The 22,586-nt window shown below is 38.9% G+C and overlaps 1 protein-coding gene across 13 annotated transcripts in view; it reads left to right on the forward strand.

Annotated features, from left to right (window-relative positions):
- Positions 1–22,586, forward strand: part of HYDIN (HYDIN axonemal central pair apparatus protein) — a 509,309-nt gene that overhangs the window by 261,941 nt on the left and 224,782 nt on the right. For all 13 annotated transcript variants that reach the window (XM_074199124.1, XM_074199133.1, XM_074199118.1 and 10 more), the window contains 7 exons: positions 5–123; positions 5,782–6,005; positions 7,325–7,392; positions 10,678–10,913; positions 12,410–12,510; positions 18,108–18,243; positions 21,159–21,323. In XM_074199124.1, coding sequence (XP_074055225.1) covers positions 5–123; positions 5,782–6,005; positions 7,325–7,392; positions 10,678–10,913; positions 12,410–12,510; positions 18,108–18,243; positions 21,159–21,323 — 1,049 coding nt within the window. The remainder of the gene's footprint in view (positions 1–4; positions 124–5,781; positions 6,006–7,324; positions 7,393–10,677; positions 10,914–12,409; positions 12,511–18,107; positions 18,244–21,158; positions 21,324–22,586) is intronic.

Raw genomic sequence — 22,586 nt, forward strand, 5'->3', positions numbered from 1 at the left:
ACAGGTCGGGAAAGTCGGTTGCCCCTTCGAATCAAAGGGGAAGGAATGGGACCCAAACTTATTTTCAACTTTGAGGTATTGGATATTGGTAAAGCTTTCATTGGATCAGTGCACTGCTATGAGGTAAGCAAAAGAGTCATTAATAAAGTAATTTTATGAAGTTCCTGCTATGATTTTTTTAAAGTTTTTGTAAGGCAATGGGGTTAAGTGGCTTGCCCAAGGCCACATAGCTAGGTAATTATTGTGTTTAAGGTCAGATTTGAACTCAGGTCCTTCTGACTCCAGGGCCAGTGCTCTATCCACTGTGCCACCTAGCTGCCCCTAAAAACATTTTTAAAATTACATTTGTTAACAATTTTTAAAAATTTAAGTTCTAAATTCTCTCCTACCTGGGAGAGTACCTTTCTTCTACCCCTTGAAAAGGTGAATGATATAGTATCAATTTTACATATGAAGTCATGTAAAACATACTTCCATATTAGCCAAGTTAAGAAAGAAAATACAAACACAAAGCATGAAAGATTTAAAAGTGTGCTTCAGTCTACACTCAGAATTCATCAGTTCTCTCTCTCTGGAGAAGGAGGGGGGAGAGCATTTTTCATCATAGGACCTTTGGAATTGACTTGGATCATTGTCTTGATCAGAGTAGCTATGTCTTTCACAGATGGTTGTCCTTACAATATTGTCGGCACTATGTATGATGTTCTCCTGGCTCTGCTCATTTCATTTTGCAGCAGTTCATGTAAGAATTCCCAAGTTTTTCTGAAAGCACCCTGCTTGTCATTTCTTTTTTAACATTCTAGTCTTCCATTACAATCATATACTACAAATTGTTTGGCCATTCCCCAAATGATGAGCCTTCCCTCGATTTCCAATTTTTGACACCACAAGAAGAGCTGTTAATAAGTATTTTTGTACATATAGGTCCTTTCCCCTATTTTGCTTTCTTTGGGATATAGATCTAATAGTGGTAGTGCTGCATCAAAGGATATACACAGTTTTGTAGCCCTTTGGGCAATGATCCAAAATGCTTTCCAAACTAGTTGGAGCAGTTCACAACTTAACCAGGAGTGAATGTGTCCCTGTTTTCCCACATTTGTCATTTCCTTTTTCTCATTGACAAATTTCTTAATACTTACTAGTGTTTACTTACAAGTAGTCTTGATGGGTGGGTTAGCCTATGACTGTCACTTCCTCCTGGCCGCTATGGCTTTGAGGAAAAACTTCCCTTCAGCAACAACACCAGTCTTGAGGAAGGAGTCAGAGACCTAGACTCTGACCCTTTCCTGTGCTCCCTAGAGCTTTCATTTTTCTTTTTTTTTCTTTTCAGTTTAGTTTTTAGTTTGATAGGCAAAGCAAAGCAGGTATTCAAAGTCTCTTTGAAAAACTTTGGAATTGATTCCATGCCATGGAAGACAACAATACAAGACCACCTAGCATGGTGAATCCTCTATGAGCACAGCAGAATTGAAGTTAAAAAGAAATGGGATATGTGCAAATTTAGAGACAGGTACCTGACCTGTGGCAGAGCCTTCCATGCTCGTATTGGTCTGATCAGCCACGGCTGAACACATTGTTCCCAGTTATGACTGTTACACAACCATGTCATTCTGGTCCTCTTTGAGAATGAAGGACAGCAACCAACCAAGCAGTGATTTACAATGCTAATAGTCTAGTGTCTTGTGCCTCCCTAATGCCCTGGTTTTGAAGAAAAGTCACTTAACTAGAGGGGTAAGAAAAGACTTTGTTAAACCCTGCTGTGCTCAGAACACTGTGTTAGACATTGGAAAAGATACAAAATTTAAATAATGGTCTCTGCTATTAAGAAGGCAACTGGACACAAAAACCAGTCAATTATAATATTCATTTTACATGATATTATCCCAGTGGAGGACAGAATAAAATTTTATGTGTGAACTTAGAGGGGAAGGGTCATGAGGTGGGGAAATCATTGAAAGATTCCTGAAAGATTTTGTGGAATTGGCGGTATTTGAGCTGGGCTTTAAAGGACTGGTAGAAATTCATTAAACATGAAGATATAGGACAGTACTGCTGCACATTCATCCAACCGGCAAAAATAATCAGAATTATTTCCTTATCCTGGTATTATCCTCTATAAATTGCCCAGAGCACTTTGCTTCCTTCAAAAGTCGTCCATTGGAAAATTGGAAAAACCTTCATTTCAGCTCCAGAATATATATATATATATATATATATATATATATATATATATATATATATATATATATATATATGTAGTGTTTCTGTAAATGTAGCAAATAAACTGCATTAACATATATCCCCCAAACACTACTGAACCTTGACAATAAATAAACATACAACAAGCCAAAGCAGTATTAAATGAGCCAGTGCATTATTCTGGAGGGTTTTGAGACTTATGCTTTGGCAGTTAAGGACAAGGGAAGGTGTTCCTTTACAGGAAAGTTTTGCGCTCTCTGCATTTTAAATGCTGATGCCTCATTACTTTTCTATATCAATTTATTATTTTACTTGAGACAAATTTGAATAACTAACCTGTTGCCCTTAAACCATTGCTGATCTTGGCAGATACAGAGTAAGTAAACCAAAACCCCAAGCAAAGTATAATCCTGGGCTGAGAGTCAAGAGCCTGGGTTTTAGTTTGAATCTGCCGTTAGCTAGCTGTCTGACCTTGGGAAAATGAGTTTGTATCCTGGCATACTCCAGCTTCCTTAAGTAATTATGGGTCAATCCCTCTGCTGATTGGCAAGGGGTCTTTGACCTGCTCTATTTCTGACCTGGATCCTTCCTCGGGCAACCTGGTGGTGGTCTACTCTCAGAGACTTATCATACTGATGCCAGACTTGATGCAGACGGTTGATCAGCTTAACAGAGTTCTCAAACACAAGAGATCTTCCAGTTTAAATTTCTCTAGCAGTTGGGATCATAGGCCATGGGACACCATGCCTGGACCATTTTCTTTATCTATGAAATAAAGAGACTATATTATAGGAACTTTCTGTAACAATGGTACAAATGGCATTGTCCAATTCTCACTATCTCATGTGAGCCCAGTGACCTGGTGTGGTAAGATCAGGATGGGAGCCCATGACCTTTTAGAATCAGGTCTTTCCCATATCACTGGGGATCTTCTGAGGTATGGTATCGTCAAGCAACATTCTCTAACATTATGTAAATCTTACTGTAATTAAGGGGGGGAATAATACTACAGCTATGGTTAAACAGATAAGAGTGTGATCAGCAGTCTTAAATCCTTAACACTTTACCCCCCAATTTTCCCCTAGTTTTTGTATAAATGGGAAGTAATATCTATTGCTTTATAGAGAAGGGAAAAAATGACATCTAGGAAAATGGTGGAGAGGAGGCAATCTCTTGCAGGAGACTAGAGTAAAAGGGTAAACCAGAGAGGTAACCAAGAAGGTGGCAATATACACTATATACTGTATCTCAGGAAAGAAAATGAAGAGCTCAGGAGTGGTAAATAGGCAATAATCTCATCATCATTGATCAATCTCTTCTCCAGAATGTCCAACCAGAAATGGAATCTGGAGTCATTCTCAATTGTATAGGGATGGTTGTCTTTCCTTTCTTAGGGATGTGAAGAAATTTGTGCTTCAAATGCAGGGCGGGTGGGGGGGGATGCTGGACAAAACGACCTTTGAAGTCCCTTCTAGCACTAAGAGTTTGGGATTTTGTGTTCAGCACAGTCCTAGTAATAGCTAATCTATATTGTCATGCTATCATAATAGCATTTTATGCTTAAAAAAGCACTTTTCTTGGGGCGGCTAGATGGCACAGTGGATAGAGCACTGGCCCTGAAGTCAGGAGTACCTGAGCTCAAATCTGGCCTCAGACACTTAATAATTACCTAGCTGTGTGGCCTTGGACAAGCCACTTAACCCCATTCGCCTCGCAAAAACTTCAAAAAACCCCACTTTTCTTCTAATAACCCCCTTTATTGGTAGATGGGAAGCAGGCTTTGAAGCTTGGAAGACTCCACCCTATAATGACTGACCCTGGGCAAGTCAAATAGTCTCTTGTCCTCAACACTCTCTGAAACTTTAAATTTCAGAAAAGAAGGAGATCTGGCTCAGTAGATGGAGTTTCCTCACCCATTAGAATGAGAGCTCCTTGAAGGCAGAAACCTATTTTGACCTTTCTTTATATCTTCAGCCCTTGGAGCTTCCCAAATACTTCATGTTGAGAAGCTCCAGGCCCAATCCTCAGAGCATCTCCTGTGTGTGAAGTGTAGTTAATCAGTGAAGAATAAAAAAACAGTGAAGCACTGTTAATCAGTGAGAGCAGAAAGTGTGTAGGAGATGGCTCTGCCTCTTGGACTTGCATTTCAGATGAGTGAACAAGATACATATATCAAAAAGGCATCAATTATTAAGGACAAGTAAGATATTTATGGTTACCAGAGGTCAGTGGAGGAGGTGGTAGTAGCTGTCCTTCAGTCTCAAAGAAGATCATGACATTAGGGAAGTGATTCCTACAAGACTGATTAAAGTGAGGGGCCATCATACCATCCTCACTATGCCATGTAAGTCCAGTGACCTGGTGTGGTAAGATCAGGATGGTTGGTGATCAATGGGAGCCCATGACCTTTAAGAATCAGGTCTTTCCCCTCTCACCCGGGCTCTTCTAAGGTATGGTGTCCTCAGGCAACACGGTTTCAACAGTAGGCTGATCCATCACTCATGGTCTAATTTTGTGATGACAGTACAGTAAAGCTGGCCTGTCTCAAAATGGTCTAAATTTATGGCAACAAACTCTCAACAGTTTGAGAGAGCTGCTTTGATCTGGGTCTTAAAGAATGGGAAAACCTTTAGGTAAAAGAAGAGAAGGGACAGGGAAGTATTTCAGAGGGGAACAGGGTGAACAGAAATAAGAACTTGAGTGACAGGAGGCTAAGCAGTATGTTTGAGCAGGGGAAGAAGTAAGAGAAATCAAGTTTGAGGCAGGGCTAGACATTCTCTAGGTCCTTTCTCCCTAAAATTCTGTGAACATTTGAGTTTGCAACCAGTTTGGGTAAAGTGCTCCAAAAGGGTAAGCAGATATATTAGACAAAGAATTCATGACATTCTGAATCTTCATATTCAACCTTATGAATCTTTAAATGAATTTTGATTGTGAGATGCAGCTAAACCAGAGTCCATTTCTATAATGAGGTAGGTTAGGCTCCTCTAGCTTCACTATTTCTCAGAGTGTCAGTTCCTTAACTTCAGTTTACTCATCTGTAAAATAAAGACTGCATACCTAGCAACCTTACAGATTTCAGACAGTGTCAGAAAACATATTTAAAGCTGCTCAGAGAAAATATTCATCAATATGTGATTATCATGAATGCTTATGGAACCTATGATAAAACATAGAGAAAATGGATATTAAAACTTCATTTTAAAGGGGAAACTGTAACTAAGAGATGATTTGCCTAATTTGCTTCAAACATTAGACTTAGGGTTCTTTTAACCTATGGTCAATACTATTTCTTAAAAAAGCAAACCGTTTTTGATAGCTGTATTTCAAAATCTTTGGCTATCTTACGCATTTTAAAATATTATGAGAGGGGTTCTATAGGCTGTCATGACCCAGAAAATATTCAGAACCACTAGGTAGTTTATTTTTTCCCATGGTGTACCTTTCTTTGTTTAGCATTTCTGTCACTTTTTCTCTGCCTTAATCATCTCAACTCAGGGATTCAATGAATACAGAGCAACCTTTGAAAAGAAACATCCATTGTATAGCTTTTCCTTCTTGCCTTTCACCCTTGCTATATAGGCCATTCTGTTCAACAAAGGTGGCATTGATGCCCTCTTTAATTTGGACCCTCCAACAACACCTTTGGGATCCTGTTTCATCTTTAATCCCAAGGAAGGCATTGTGGAGCCCTCTGGATTACAAACCATACAGATTTCCTTCAGCTCAAACATCTTGGGGCACTTCAAGGAGGAGTTCCTGTTTAGTGTCAATGGATCCCCTGAACCTGTGAAACTGACCATCAGGTAAGGATCTTGAAGCAGGAATTCAAACATGGGTAAAATTTCAGCTTTCTGGAACATTGCTCTTTGTTGGAACCCACAAAAAAATGTCTTTTATCTTTTTGTCAATATTTTCCCCATGGTCAGTTAGATCCACTGCTGGACTTTACTACAGATGCTATCTTTGGAAGAGCAGCAAGTGGTTGAGATGCTAAGTTCAGTGACCTTGGTTGCTTCTAGTTAGAAGAATGGTAGCTTCAATGCCAACAGTCTTTTCTCTGTTTATGTTCTGACTCCCTGAGCAAGAAGACTGTGAATGATGATACCAGCCATGTTTTTATATGAATACTAGAGATCTCATTAGCCACAGAATACATTGCAGCTTTAGTTAGAAAAAAATCAGACACCATTCATTCATTTATTTATCTAATAAACATTTATTGAGTTTTAGGTAAGTAGTGGATCCTAGTTCTGCTGCTTATAACTTGAGTGATCTCCCTTCTCTGGGCCTCAAATTTCCTCATCTGTCAAATAATGTGAAGAGCTTGAATTAGGCAATCTCCAAGGTCCCTATCAGCTTCAAATTCTATTATCTTCTTCCCTCCACACGAATAACACTTTTCATGGTGTTATTTGGTACGAAAATTGGATCCTCACAATAACTTTATGACAAGGCAGGGCAGAAATTATTCTCATGCTTATACTTTGTCACAGGATGAGGAAACTGAGGCCCTTAGAAATAAAGGGAGAGGTCAGAGATAGAGGATGGTTTTTTTTGCAAAGACTAATAAGTGTCCTCTTTGATGAACCCATAATGTCACTGGCTTACTGGAGGTTAAATCAGCTGTAGGAAAAAAGGGATATTTTTATTATAAATAAGTAAAGGTTTAACAGTGATAATTGTGTCCAAGCATCAGCAACAAGGCTTTCTTACATACGAATGTCTTGTAATCATAAAACAAGGACTTTGTGTAGGAGCTTACTCTAGACATTTTTGTTTTCTCTCTTTATCTAATTAGAATATTAATATTAAAAATGATAGACATTTGTTTTTGACATAAATTCACAATTTACATATTTCCTGTGTTTTCTCACTCAAAGTCATTCTATTTTGACTTAATCGAGGTTTTTTTTTTTTTAAGCAGCTGACAAAATTAGTAAGTGGAGAATGACCCACAGCATCCATTGCTCCACCAAAGGGGTTTGTAAGGTCATGTCCTCTTATGGGCTGACTTACAGACCTGACCTTTTACCAAGTGTCATATTAATTGTAGCAATAATAAGGACCCTCCGGTTATCCATGGTTTCATTAATTCTTTTGCCTTTCTATCTCCCCTCTACAGAGGCTGTGTCATTGGACCTACTTTCCATTTTAATGTTCCATCCTTAGATTTTGGTGATGTCTCTTTTGGTAGGTATTTCCTTGGTTTTTAATTGGGGATGCCGTAGAATAATTAATCCACACCCTTGTGGATTAATGCTTCCATATTTGTGTTGTGATGTCTGTTCCACAATAATCTGTTCAAAGTTTACCTAGAAAGTTAATAGATAGGGACCTTGGAGATTGCCTAATTTAAGCTCTTCACAAAGTTTACCTAGATTTAATAGAAGGTTAAAGTCCAAGTTGTACCATTGCTCTTCTTTAGTATAAGTGGTATTTTTACAGACCAGGATGCCTCAGGGCCATATTTCCCAGTTTCCCACTAGTCAAGAGCCTTCACAGTGTTTCTGTCTCAATTCTATTCTCTTCCTCTATTAAAATCACAATCTGGCTGACAGACTTTACTCCAGCTGTCCACACATTCAGAATGGATCCATTTAAATGCAGATTTTTTTTGACTAGCCAAGCTCAGTCCACAAAAGGCTTTTCAGTGATGATCTGAAACTTAAATGTGAAATCAATGGTGAATTGATTGGAAATGCATCATCATTCTCTGTAGTAGATTCTTTGCACAAGAGTCTTAAGAAAACCCATTCCCTTCTGCAACGAATTTCTACTCTTTCTTTCCTTCAGTTTTGAAACCCTATTTTGCTCTCACTGGATAAGAAGGTCGGAAAATTCAGAAAAAGAGCTTATATAATGTAAATTTCTTTTTTTTTCCTAATGGGACTGTTTTCCTAGAATTTGGTGCTTTCTCGAATCCATGCTTATATCTTTGCTTCTTTAAAGTGGGGTTCTTAATCTGTTTTATGTCGTGAATTTCTTTGACAGACCCATGAAGCCTAGGGATCCCTTCTCAGAATTATGTATTTAAATGCAGAAAATAACATACATCAAATTACAAAGAAACAATTATATTGAAATAAAGAAGTATTTTTTTCCCTTCCAAGTCCACGAGTCCCCTGAAATTTATCCCCAACCACTCAGAATCTCAGGGTAAGAACTCCTGGTCAAAGGCATTAATTACTATTTAATTGATCTCCTGGACAGGCAGCTTCTGGATCCAAGCTTGCCCCCTTCAATGGGTAAGGCTGGTCCCTTGTCAAAGAATCCATGCAACCAGAAACTTCTAGTAGGTCCCCTATGGCCCTCCCTGACCCCACCCAGGGAGCTCAGGTGACTGAGCAACAAGAACTTGCCCATTTTATACTCTGGAAAATTTCAAGGAAGGAACAAGTTAGTTCAATGCAGTTTTTAAACTCTTAGTCTGGAAGCTTGTCTCTCACCTCTGGCTTGAATCATGGGGGAGGAGAGGTAAATAAAAACCAACCAGGTAGCTAGGGGACTCACCCTTTAAAAGGATCCAGGAGGTGCACTCAGCTCCAGGGGGAGGACTTCTGTCTAGGCAAATCCTATTGTAGCTTCAGACTGACCCATTGATCACCAGGGATTCTCTTGGGGATCAGTCTTCATAAAAAGAAATCATAGAACTGGGACAAAGAAAAGTTGTCATTGATATGTAGGTTAAAATTCTGGGCAGTGACTTATACAAGAACTCATAGTCATTAACAGAACCAGAATTGGAACCAAAGTTAGCTGCCTTCAATCCCGTGCTCTTCCCATGGGGCTGATGCTGTTCATTCCCTTTGTGTCCCTTCTTGAGGGATCCTGATTGGTCCTGAAAACTCCTGAGAAGGTCAGTTATTGTTATTGAGAAATCATCTCCATAATTCCAAATAATGTCCATTTTAACCTACATATCAATGACAACTTTGCTTTGTCCCGGTTTCCTAATCTTTAAAATGGGTGTGATTTTCTTGGATCAAAAACAGGCACTGTAGAAATGGGAACAGCATTCATGTATTCATGAATCTCCAGGTATGGCATCATTTCTGAACATTTCAAATTTAGCAATAAAACCATCCCCCGGAGGGGGGAAAAAGTGGGGCAGAGTGATTAGATCTTAAAAAGCTTAGATGTCAACCTGATTCCAAAACGCTTGGCTAAAATCTAGAACCTGTCTCTTCATAAACAAGAGGTTTTCTTAAAAAAAAACAACTTATTAGTTCTATATGCTTTTCTGATATAAAAAAAAGTAATGGGAGTAAATGCCCATTACGGCTAATCTGAATATGCAGCCAGGAAAATAAATTGGATTCACTATGAACTTTGTTTTTGGTAATTAACTACCACTTTCTTATTGGAAGCATATGTCCCACTGGATAATATCTGGAATGTTTTGTTTGTATTAATTTCCTCAAGATGTTACAAGTTACAAATATGGCCACCTATAAAATTATACAGACTATGTTTTATCATGTTGATAAAGTATTTTATGGGAAAAGACAAAGGGAGAGTCAGTATAGGGACAACAGTGCACATTTACATAATGCTTTCCTGACAAGGCAGCATAGTAGATAGTAGATAGAGTATTATTATGATTCATCTCACGGATAAGGAAAGTCTCAGAGACGCTCACCTAAGATCACTCAAGTAGCAGTAGAACTGTTATTTGTGCCTAAGCTCTTTCTCCCATATCTTTTCTGACCGATCAGGCAATCTCTGAAGTATTAGCTGGATATTTTTCACCTTTCAGCGTTTGTAGAAAGATTGTGGTTTGGTCTTGTTATCCTACTGCGCTGACTCCTTGGCTGACAACACAATTTAATGGAGATAGATTTCTAACATTTAGCAGACATTGATTTCTATCTCTGTTCTGGCATTCCCTAAAAGGGCATCTGGTGTCCCGAGTGTACTTTGGTAGAAAGGGAACCTCTGATTGGGTTAGGTGGAAGCTCAGACTATAGCCCTTTTTCCCCAGGCAGATTTGTGCACAGTTAAGATTGAGCTCTCAACTCTCTTTAAAGTATTGAACGTGTTTTCAACACCAGAAGTCTATGGTATGGATGGATTCTTGACCTTGGAAGGCAAGGGTGGTCACAATTTGCCTGCTTTGTAAAGCAATCTGGTCTTTGCCTGTTGATCTACTATAATGGGCCCTTTTTTGCCCCTTGGATCTTAGGAATAATAATAGTAATAATTTGCATTAATAAAGATACTTTAAGGTTCATATGATGCTTTATATAGGTCATCTCATTTAAGAAGGTGAAAAGAGCAGCAGTGGCCTTTTATCCCCTAAAAATGATCACCAGAAGGCATCTTCTTAGTCCTGCCTGTGAAGTTTGAGTAATGATGATGCTTGAGTAATGAGAGCCCATGAAGTGTCCGGTAGCTATGTCATTTTGCCTTTACTATGAATTCTGTGCATCAGTAAAACATGAACATTTCCTCTTCTTCTCTCACTTCACTCTCCAGGATTTCCTCATACTTTGACCTGTTCCCTCAATAATACCTCCTTGATACCCATGACCTTTAAACTCCGTGTCCCTGGTGATGGCGTCGGAGAACCAAGCATTACAAGTCTGGAACAGACTTTAGACATCAAAAAACCATCATGGAAGAACAAAAGTCCACCAACAATCAAGCCTCGAGAATTCACCATTAACCCTGTTACAGGCACCATCCGCTCTCAGGGATTTATTGCTATTCGGGTACAAGTTAGAACTTTCTCAGAGATAGGGTGGAACTGTTGATTTCTTTAAAATGTCAGCTTTAGTCCATCCCAGGGCTCATATTATTTTGCCAAGAGGGAATGGAAACTGATTCCAGTCATCCTCTTTTCTTCTGCTGGTATTCCCTTTGAAGACTGGTTCCCTTTGAAGAGCAGGAATAAAATGAGATAGAAGTAAACAGATTACCCATCTTTTAAAAGTAGGTGTAATGGTATGGTGACAGTTGATTTACAACTAAATCTACTGCAGTCACTGGTTTGGAGTCAGAAATATAAGATCAGAAGGAGCCTTAGATGCCATCTGGTTTAGCATTCCTATTTTAAAGATGAGGAAAGTGAGACCCAGGAAAGTTTTGTGACTTGTCACAGGTTAGACAGATAGTGAATTTCGGAGGCAGGATTTAAACCCTGAATCCCTAAACTCCAGAATCAGCAATTTTTCCTACTAAGTTTCCTCTGAGCAAATTTTTCCATTGAAATTAATGTTCTATACTTATGACATGTGCTGATCCATGCTAACCACTCACCAGACACTCTTAATCTAAGATAATGTTTTTATACCACAAGAGATCAGATCCTCCCCCCAACCCCCAAATCAAATTACAAATCTATATGCTTATGGGATTGGGCTGATCAATATTAATAACTTTGTTCAGTTTATTTAGATTAGCTCTTTGAAAGTTCCTTTGCTTTCCCTCTTTGGTGCTGTCTCTGAACAGGAGTCATCACCTGGAAGTGGTTAAATTCCCTTATTTCAGAGCCTCTAAACCTTTTTTATTGTCATGAACTCTTTGACAGTCTGGTGATGCCTATGGATTTCTTCTCAGAAGAGTATTTTTAAATGTGTTAAATAAAATGCATACAATTAAAAACAAACCCAATGATGTTGAAATACAGTTTTCAAAAAAAATTCAAGGACAAGTTCAACAGATCCGCATAAAGAATTTTCTATACTACTCAAGGCTTCCTCTCTTAGGAGAAAGGACCCTGGCAGTTATTGGGGTTACTGGCTGTGCTGGGGGCTTTTGAAATTTGGAGATGTGATGGGGACTTGGGAGAAGTGATCTGTGTCCTGAACCTGGGAAATAGGTATTACATCTCTACTTCCATTCAGGATTGGAAAGTTCTTTGTATATATTTTCTATTTATTAATCAGGGTACATAATGTGCCCCACTTCCAGTAGACTGTAAGCTCCTGGAGGTCAGGGACTATTTTGTCTACTAGTAATATGCTCACCTCTATTAATCATTTAACAGCTGCTTGTTAAATTGAATTGGTATAAAAATGAATTGGTATATAATAGGAGTTTAATAAATACTTTTGGAATTGATAACCCTGGTGAGGGTAGAGAGAAGAGAGGAAGAATTTTTTAAGGAACTGAACTGATTCATACTATCCTCCTCTCACTCTGTCACTTCTTTCTAGGGACTCTTGCAAAAAGCTCAATGTGAGTTTTTCTACCTTTTCCTCACCAGGTAACTTTATGCTCCAACACTGTGCAGAAGTACCAACTGGCTCTTGTGGTGGATGTAGAGGGTATCGGCGAGGAAGTAATGGCACTCCTCATTACAGCAAGGTACCCGGACTCCTATCCTTAGATCCCAGCCTCAGTGTCTATCACTCAGAGCAGATTGTAGCCATAGCAATTTGGCGTTTGCAACAAGCCTGAGAACCATTTCCCTTTAAATTTACTCTGCATTTGTAGGTCCTAAAGCTAAGCCTGATGTTCACACAACAGACCTCTAGAAATGACAAAAACTTTGAAAGCACTTGGTGTGTAGTTCAGAGAAGGAATATAACCATTTTTCAAAGCATCTAACTGGAATGACTATTTTTTTCACTGATTTTTAATGACAGATTTCATGGAAAACAGGTGAATAATTTCCATCTTTTAATTGGAGTATAATGTTCAAAACTTTAAAAGATGGCAACTATTTTTCTTTGCCATAGTGGAAAGATAATTAAACAAAATGGCATTCTAGGTCAGAGGTTCTCAACCTAGATAGTGCAGTGGATAGAGCACTGACCTAGTCAGGAGGACAGGAGTTAAAATTCAGCCTCAGATACTACCTTTGTGATCTTGGGCAAGTCACTTAAACTTGATTGCCTCAAATCCAGAGCTGTTTCCATTCATCCTGATTCATATATGGTCACTAGACCCAGTTGGCTCTGGATGAGAAACTGAGGTTGGTGACTTAGCACAGCCCTTTCTCACTCAAATCCAATTCCCATGCTTGTCATGGCATCATTTCCCTGATGTCATGGCCCTCTTCAAGAATGAAGGACAAGGGGCGGCTAGATGGCATAGTGGATAAAGCACCGGCCCTGAAGTCAGGAGTACCTGGGTTCAAATCCGGTCTCAGACACTTAATAATTACCTAGCTGTGTGGCCTTGGGCAAGCCACTTAACCCTGTTTGCCTTACCAGAAAAAACCTAAAAAAAAAAGAATGAAGGACAAACATCATCATCATCATCATCACCATCATCATCTCAGCCCAGTTCAAGCTTATTGGAAAGGGGAAAAATAAATCTTTATTTTCACTGTTCTCTAATTAATTTCCTTTAATTATTTGAAAATGTTAAGAATGATGAATGCCATATGGGTCTGTGACACACAAAAGGCTAATAAGTTCTTTCCTAGATGTTCATAGACCCTAAGGGTTGGAAGGATCCTCAAAGGCAAGCTCTCTGGGGAGGGGTGAGCAACTGTCTCTGGAGTCACTTCCTCTTGGATGTTGTTGCTGTCTTCGAGTCTCTCAGGTTCCTCTCTTAAACCTGGCCTCATTCTTGGTTCTTCCCTCTCCTTCATCCCCCTATCCAATTATTGACCAAGTATTTCTTGCCTCAATTCCCTCCCTTCTCTCTACCCACATAGCTTTTGTGCCAGTTCAGCCCATCGTTCCCTTTTGTTTGTTCTACTGTAATAGTCTCTCAGTTGAGCTCTTTTGTCTCCTGTTCTTTCTTGTTTCTATTACCTTCTCTATACAGTTGTCAACTTAATCTTCCTAAAGTTCCCCTATAAACTACTGCTCAGAAAGAATCAGCGGCTTCCTATTGCCTTTGGAAGAAAAGATCCATTCATCAGTCTGACTTTTGAGGACCCCCTCCCAATAATGTGGCTAAAGCTGACCTGCCCAGCCCTCTTTTGCATTCTCTGTTTTGTCACTAACCATTGCCCAAACTTGAATTCCATTTTCTGCTTCAATGGATACTGTGTCTCCTCCCCATCTCTGTCTCCCAGAATCCTTTTCTTACTTTAAGGCTCAGCTCAGGGACTGCCTCCTCCATGAAGCCTTCAGGGATCTCCCTGTTTTTACTAGGGTTCCTCAATTTATCCATTTACTCATTTCACTTCTCTTTCCCCATTACATTTACCCAATATAACATAAGCTTCCCAAGGGTAGAGACTGTTGCATTTTTGTCTTTGTACTCCCAACCCTATTTCAAAGTCTTGGCTATAATAGATACCTAATAAACATTTAATAAGCATTTTAAATTGAACTGAAATGAAGTCACAAGACCTTCTGAATCAAGGATTATGAAATTTGTGGATGGAGTATTTGGCCTGCTATGAATGTTGATGTTGACCAGTTATGATAATCAGATTTTTAGGTCTCTCTTGAATCTGCTACAAATATAATTTAAAGGTGGCACAACAGGAAGAGAGAAACAAATTAGTAATTTCTTTCCCATGTGTAGGACCTGGATGAAATTAAGTATTGTCTTGAAAATAATTTGAAAAAGTTTTTCCTCCATTTGAAGAATTCCTGACTACTCAACAAAAGTCTCAGCCTTTGGGGAGCTCACAATCCAGGTGAACCAGAGAACATATGCATGCTAAGCACATGCAAAGGGGGAGATGCTTGGGAAGCAACTCGATCTACGGCAGGAGTGTGATGGACCCAGTTTAGCCCTGGTCCAAAGAGTCAGGAGTTACATTTTTAATGTGAGAATTTTTACCTCGTGAATCAACAAATGATGCAAATCAGGGCTTGATTTATTGTTTTATTTTTAATTGTCTAAACTTAAGAAAGTGATGGAGAAAATATTAATAATGCAGATTCAATTAAAAGTATGTAACAGGCACTTTTTTCAGAAACAGTTGATAAACACTAGCACATTACTAGGGTGTTTGAAAGGAAGATATGGCCAGTCAGAGGGCTCAGAAAATACATTGAAACTTGAAGGAAATGAGAGATTCCAAGAGATGGAGGAGAATTAGGAGGGCACTCCAAACTGGAGGCCTAATTATGCAAAGATTTGGAGGTGGGAGATGACTAAGTATGAGGAATAGTGAAAAGTGAGTTCAAGTGAATTGTGGTTTCTATAGAAGAGAATAATAAATAATAAGCTTGAAAAGGTATGTTGGATATAGGTTGTAGAAGATTTTAAATACCAAATAAAATAGATTATAATTCATTCTATGATAATAGGGAGCCACTAGACTTTATTGAGTAGGTAGTGACACAGATAGATGTACTTTGTAGAAAAATCACTTTGATAGCCATATGTTTATGGGGGCGGGGGACAGACTGGAGAGGGGAGATGCTTCAGGCAGGGAGACCAATTGAGATGCTATTGCAACAGTTAGGAAGATGCAATGAGGACCTGAACTAGGGATATGACTGCTTGAGTGGAGATGTTAAAAGGCCACCATTAAACAAGGGTTTGGATGTGTGGGGTGAGCACAGGAGAAGAGTTAAGGATGACAGGGAAATTAGGAGGAATTATGAATCTGGGTGATGAGAAGGATGTCATGAAATTAACCTCAAATAAGGATGTTTAAAGAAATTGTTTTGAGGGGAAAGTGAGAAAGCTAAAATATCAATGGTTTATTGCCTCAGAAAGAAAAGGAATCACATCTTCTGCCCACTAACCAAGAGCAATGTTAATTGTTGTTGCTGTTTTTGTGAGAGGGGAAACAAAAGTAGAATAACCTATGAGTGGCCAGTGCTCCAGCTGGCAGCCTGCCATCTCCTTAACATGAGTCAGTCTTGGAAAATTCCAGATCCTTTATCCTCTGGTTACTCAGTTATTCTGTAAGGCAGTGAACACAAAAGGTCATGGTTCTGAGATCCCTTGAGATTCCTGTATGATTGCTACAATTCCCTTGGCCATGTGTTGCCAAATCTTCTGAGGATCAGGTTTTTAGGCAGTTAATTTACCTTGAAACTGCTTTAATAATTTTTTGGCAAATAAATTCCAGAAAAATATATTGAGCTAAGTATGAAACGTCCCTTATCCTTGTCAGTCCTGAACTTTTTAGATTAAAGGTAGTTTAACTGTAGTCTGTTGGGTGCTGAGGAACTCAATTCATTAGGACCCCTGACTAAATGCCTATGCTAAATTTTGCATTGTAAAATTGAGAGGCATCATGGTCTGAGGGAAAAGGCTTTGGACTGGGAGTCAGGAGACATAGGTTGAGTCTCAGCTCTGCTACTGACATGGATAAATGAGTAATCTTGGTGAAATCCTTTCCTCTCTTGGTGTCAATTTTCTTGGGAGAGTTGGACCTAACAAGAAATCACAGGGGCTCCACCAGCCAACACTGCACCATCCAATGTGGAAGCATTATTTACAAAAAATGGAGAGGTTTTGAATACTGTGGATAAGTTCACTTACCTTGGCAGTGTCCTGTCCAAGGAGGTACACATTGATGATGAGGTTGACACATGCATTGCCAGAATTAACTCAGCATATAGGAAATTCTGAAGAAAAAATGTAGGAGAAAAGTGGTATTAGATTGACAACCAAACAGAAGGTTTACAAAGCTGTTGTGCTAACCTCAGTGCTGTATGTTTGTGAAACCTGGACAATCTACCAAATAATCTTGGGAAGTCTGAAGATCACCTGGCAGGATAAGATACCAGACACTGAAGTCCTTTCTTGAGCTCAACTGCAACTATGATGGATTAACCACATTATTCAAATGCCAAATGTTTGCTTGCCAAAAAGACTATTTTATGAAAAACTCATATAGAGCAATCTCTCGTGGGGGATCAGGAAAAAAAAAGATACAAGGACACTCTGAAGGTCTCTCTTTAGAGCTTTGGAATTGATTATGCAGCATGGAAGTCACTGGCACAGGACTGCCCAGCTTGGCGTGCCCTCCTCAGAGAGGGTGCTGTGGCAGAATTGAAATAGCTCAAAGAAAAAGTGAGATGTGCAAGTTTAGAGAGTCCACCCCAGGTATTCACATGGACTATTTGTGCCTGATTTGTGGTAGAGCATTCGGAGTTTATATTGGTCTGATCAGCCAAAGTCAGACCCACTAAAATTTATCTCTGATATAGTAATATAGTTTTAGTCCTCTGAGTTTGAAGACAAGAACTGAACAACTTGAAATGTCACCCTCCCTGCCATCTCTCCTAAATAGATGGCAAGCAACCTACATCCAATTGCAACCTACTAATTTATGGAGGTACACTATGCAGTGAACCATAGGGAAGACAAATATGCCATAAAATAGTTTAAATTTTAAAAAAAAAAATGATCTTTGATTGAAACTTTGAAAAAAGCTGATTTAAAAGATTCATCTGGGAAATAAAAGACCAGAGTCATATCCTGAAAGACCTCTAGCAAAATAGATAGCTTTAACCCCCCCCCCTGGAAAAGGGAATTTTAAAAACCATAAATATGAGTTTTGGGAATACCAACTGATGGAATCTCCTTTTCTAGCACAGCTGATCTGCAGAAGCATTGAAATTAGGGGTTTTTAGCACTAGGACTTGCTAACAGCTGAGGTGTAGCTAAGGGATGCCTTTTTGAGCAGTGCAGAGCTTGGGATTCTATTTGGGACCTAATGTAAGTGTCTCATTGGTGGGGGGGAACAGTTAGTTACCCTAAGCATGTTTATCCTAAAGAGGCCCAGGCTTAAGAAGGCTGAAAAGGGGGGGAAAGCAGGAAATTGGAACCTTTACTGACATTGAGAGAGTTCAGTTTTATAGAAAGACTGTTACAATTTTTTCCCTAAATCCTTTTCCAAAGGATCTTGATTAAAAAGGGAGGGGGTAGGAAGGGAGGAAAAACCCCCAGAAAATGATTAATGTAGTTATCAGTGAAAAAAGTACCATGTGACAGTGACAAATGCATTATATTTGTTTCCTCTAAACAATCTGGGAATAAACTAGCTCTTCGTTCTTTTGATTTATTTAATATTCTTTCTGGAATAGGTGTGTTGTGCCTAAGCTCCGTGTGGTTAATCCAAAGCTGAATTATGGGTGCTGTTTCCTGAAATACCCTTACCAGCAAACATTACAACTTGTCAATGATGACGACCTCCCAGGATGCTATGGAGTTCTTTTGCAAGTAAGTCATTCTGTCTGTCTCCCCCTCTTTTTTCTCTCTTGTCTCTCATCTCCCTCCATGTCTCTCTAGCCATCTCTTTTCCCCCTCTAGTTTTTCAGGATTCCCTCAATGGAAAAGATAATTCTTCTAAATAACCTCATCCTCTGGCATGTGGTGTTCTATCTTCCTTGCTTTCAGTTTCAGGAGCATCTAGGGAAGGTTTCTATGCTTCACCTGGTCCTCCAGCTGGATGACTAAACATCTGCAGGTACAATCAATTGTTAACATCCCAGGAAAATTACCCTTGATGAAGAAGTTGTAGGATCAATTAAAGTGAGAAAAACAGCTATAGAAGATGCACCTGCAAATAATTGCATATAACTTTGTGGGTCTTAGAAAGAAAGGAGGAAGAAGAGTTTGATTGAACACAACTATGGCTCGAATTGCTTAAAGTATAATTATTTAATATTTACAGAGTTAATGGCAAGACCAGAAAGATGTAGACAGCTCAAGACAGAAAATGAGAGGGGAAAAAGAGTTGGCATGGCCTTATAAGTTATGTCTATCTTTTTTTCCTGTTCTGAATCTAGTTAGAAAACATTTCTGGATAGGCCATAATAGGACAAAGGAAGGAAAATGAAATCTCACAGATTTCCAATGAAAAATTCTCTCTTAATTTTGTTTTTGTGGGTTTTGTGGGGCTAAGGGGTTAAGTGACTGGACCAAGGTCACACAGCTAGTATCAAGTGTCTGAGGTCGGATTTGAACTCAGATCTTCCTGACTCCAGAGCCTGTGCTCTATCTACTACTGTACCACTTAACTTCCCCCCTTCTCTTTAATTTTTTAAAAATCAATTGTTTTAGCGAATTTTAAAGGATACCTGATTTAAATTTTCAGTTTATGAGGAAAAGACCGAAGGGTCTAAATTTATAATGATCATACTGTATGCCACGGGGCACAACTGCTAAAAAACACTCATCTTGCCTTTCCAGATGTACAGTGTCCAAATCATAGTATGTAATGGGGTCAGTGTACGCTATAGTGGCCAGAGCACATCTGGATCATTATCTTTAGTTAAGGAGGGTATTAGAGAATTGGAATATGTTCAGAAGGTTGATACAGAGCCTAGAAATTATGACCTAATGGAAACAATTGATGAACTTAGACATCTAGAGCTGTTAAGGACCTCAGATCCTCCAGTCCCACTTCCTCATTTCATAGATGAAGAAACTGAGTCCAGAGAAGCGAAACTACCCTGATTAGTAGCCACCATACTGATCTCCAAGTCCACCTCCAGCCCCAACCCTACTTTCAGTACCCTCTTGACAAGGATATGATATTGCCTCTGGGAAAGAAAAGCTGTGCAAAGGGCATGAGAACTGTCTTCAGGTTTTTAAAAAAGTCCCTCATGGTGCCATGGAAAGAGTATTTGATGGTGGGGCTAGTAAAGCCTGTATTTCCCGATCCTCACTCTGCCTGATGCTCCCTCCTAATGTGTATTTGGGCAGGGCTTGGAACTTCTCAAGGGCTTAAATCAGATCACCTCTAAGGGCCCTTTCAGCACCAAGTCTATGGTGGTATAAGCATATGGAAGAGATTTCATTAGTGTAGCACTAATGGGAGAAACAAAACTATACTAAGCTAGAAATGATGAATGGCATTTACAAGAGAAGCTGTATTGTAGTCATAGGAGGAAGAGGAAGGGGGGAAAGGAATATGCATTTTGAAATGTTAACTACTGTTCCAAGCACTTTACAAATATGCCAATAGCCTTGGGAAGTGGATGCTCTTATTTTCCTCATTTCCAGTTGAGGAAACTAAGACAGGCACAGCTAAGTGACTTGTCCAAGGTCACACAGTAAGTGTTTCAGGCCGAATCTGCACTCACATTTTCCTGACTAGGAAGTTGACTAATCTAGAACTGCTATCTATCAGCTAGAGAGAGAGAGAGAGAGAGAGAGAGAGAGAGAGAGAGAGAGAGAGAGAGAGAGAGACCATGCATTTCTTAGTTTATTTCCTTTTTTCTTGAAAAGACATTCAAAACAAGAAAGTTATTAAGATTCCAAATCACCTGAAGCAGAGATGAATGACAGCTTAAATGTCATTAGCAAATGAGATGATTAAGTCACACATCTATTTGAAAGATCTTAGAAATCAAGAGAAGTGGTCACAGAAGGGCAAATATAATACCTAGTTAAAGAAAAACCATAGAACAACTATAAATGACAATTTATAGAACAGTGAACTTAAATTCCATTTCTGGGAAAATTCTAAAGCATATAATTGAAGAAATGATTAGCAAGCATCTAGAAAAAGCAAGGGTATTTAACAAGAGGCAACATGACTTCATCATCCTTTCCCTCCTTTTGACAGTATTATCAAACTAGTACATCAAGGGTACATGTTACCTAGACTTGAACAAAACAATTGGTGCCATTTTATGATATTTTGCAGAAAAGATGATGAGATGTGAATTATATGATGATACAATTGGATCCATTTGGAACTGGTTGGAAAAACAAATTCAAAAAGTAGTGTTGATGGTTCCATGTCAACCCAGTAGATCCTCTCCAGTGAGGGCCCAAGGTATCTGAGCTTGACTCAATATTGTATAACATTTTTTCCCTGTGACTGAAGAAAGGCCTAAAATATCTTTTTTGTCAAATTCACAGTTGACACAAAACTAAGAGAATTAGTTCCCATGATATAGTAGGATCAGCATAAAAAAATGATTGACAAGCTCCCATGTCCTATGAACCAAGGTCTCAGGAGTATATGGTGAATCCCAAATACCTTAGTACCATTTTAAACTTTTATAGCTTTTGGATGTTGTATTTTTGTTTCAAAAATTTTAAATAATGATATTTATGTTCCATTGGTTACTAAGCTTATATACTTAATTATCATTTGGTTTTTGTCCCTCTTCTCTCTCTAGGAATATGAGGAGTCACCTCCTGTACTTTATTCTAGCCCAAACCCTTGTGGGATTATCAACCCTCAGAGCACAGTGGAGTTGTTGGTGGTCCTGGAGACTCAGATCCTAGGAGAATACGAGTGCATGGTTAATATTGCCATCTTTGGGAGCAAGGACCCGCCACTGGTGAGAGTGCTCAGTCATTGTTCTTCCCAGGCAGAAGGATATAGAGCTTTCCATGTTATTGGTCACACCCATCATGCATGGTCTTATCTTCCAGCTTCTTGCAGTTCTAGGATTTTCTGTTTGAATAGCAGAATTAGAAAAATGTAATTCTGAGGCCTCTGCCAGGAACAAATATTTCACATTCATCTGCTTGGGTCTGTAGGTAGACAGAAAAGAGATTTATACTCTTTCCCATGTGTAATCACTAGAATCTCTCTCACTAAACAACTCTCTAGATTCTCTGGACTCCATATGTTCCCTTATGCTAACCACTTGCTCCATGTGTGACACTGGTACTCAGTCTCTTGGTTTCCTCAGATGTAAAACGCAAGGAGGTTGGAGCCAATGACTGCCAAGGTCCCTTTCAGCTCCATGATTTATGATCTTTTTAAACCTGAGGCCCAAGTGAGGGGCATGATAATTGTTCTCCATAGCCCCTTGGCTTAACCTTCACTTATCGAGCACTATCAGTTCACATTTTTGACAATTGATCATGTTTGCAGAGAGTCAGGAAAATCACATTGTAATTTCACTTGTTGAATATTAGATACTATAGGAGCTATCTCAATTATGAATCAATTCTTCAGCAGCCCAAATGGAAACCAGAAAAGAGACAATTTTCCCCCCAACCATCAAAACTATTCATATCTATTTAAATAAATTGATACCATCTCCAAATGTTCTTATACATTCCTGTCTGTAACATTTTACCATTACCTCTTGTGTTCATTTGCCTAAAAGTCTCAAGATGTTAACTGATTCAGTGAATCCATCAGTCTTACATGACTAAACAATCTATTGAAAATCCTGACATAAGCCCAATTATATCTAAGCACTCAAAAATGAAAACAAAAGGTTGCTACCTGACACTTCAGAAAGATTCTTCTCTTTCTGGTGCTGCTATTTTCTGGAGAGATTTGTCTGGCTAACCTTAGTCATTTTATAAGTCAACGGTTTCTGAGAACTAGTCTTTGAGATGGACTCAACTATTTCAGGGAGAGTTTTCTCTACATCTGATTCTTTTGGAGCTAGCACATGTGTGCCTGATGTTTTTCATTTCATATTTATCCTTTTGAAATTTCCCATTCATTTTCAAAATTAGAAAGTAAAGGAGGAGTAGATGTTGCTCTCAATACTGTTCAAGAATATTGGCTGCCTGTATGTTATTGTAGAAAGAACATTTGATTCATTGGAAAGGAGGAAGCAAAAGTCTGGTCAAGTCAT

Source organism: Macrotis lagotis, chromosome 1 (assembly GCF_037893015.1).
Source record: "Macrotis lagotis isolate mMagLag1 chromosome 1, bilby.v1.9.chrom.fasta, whole genome shotgun sequence".
Taxonomy (NCBI): Eukaryota; Metazoa; Chordata; class Mammalia; order Peramelemorphia; family Peramelidae; genus Macrotis; species Macrotis lagotis.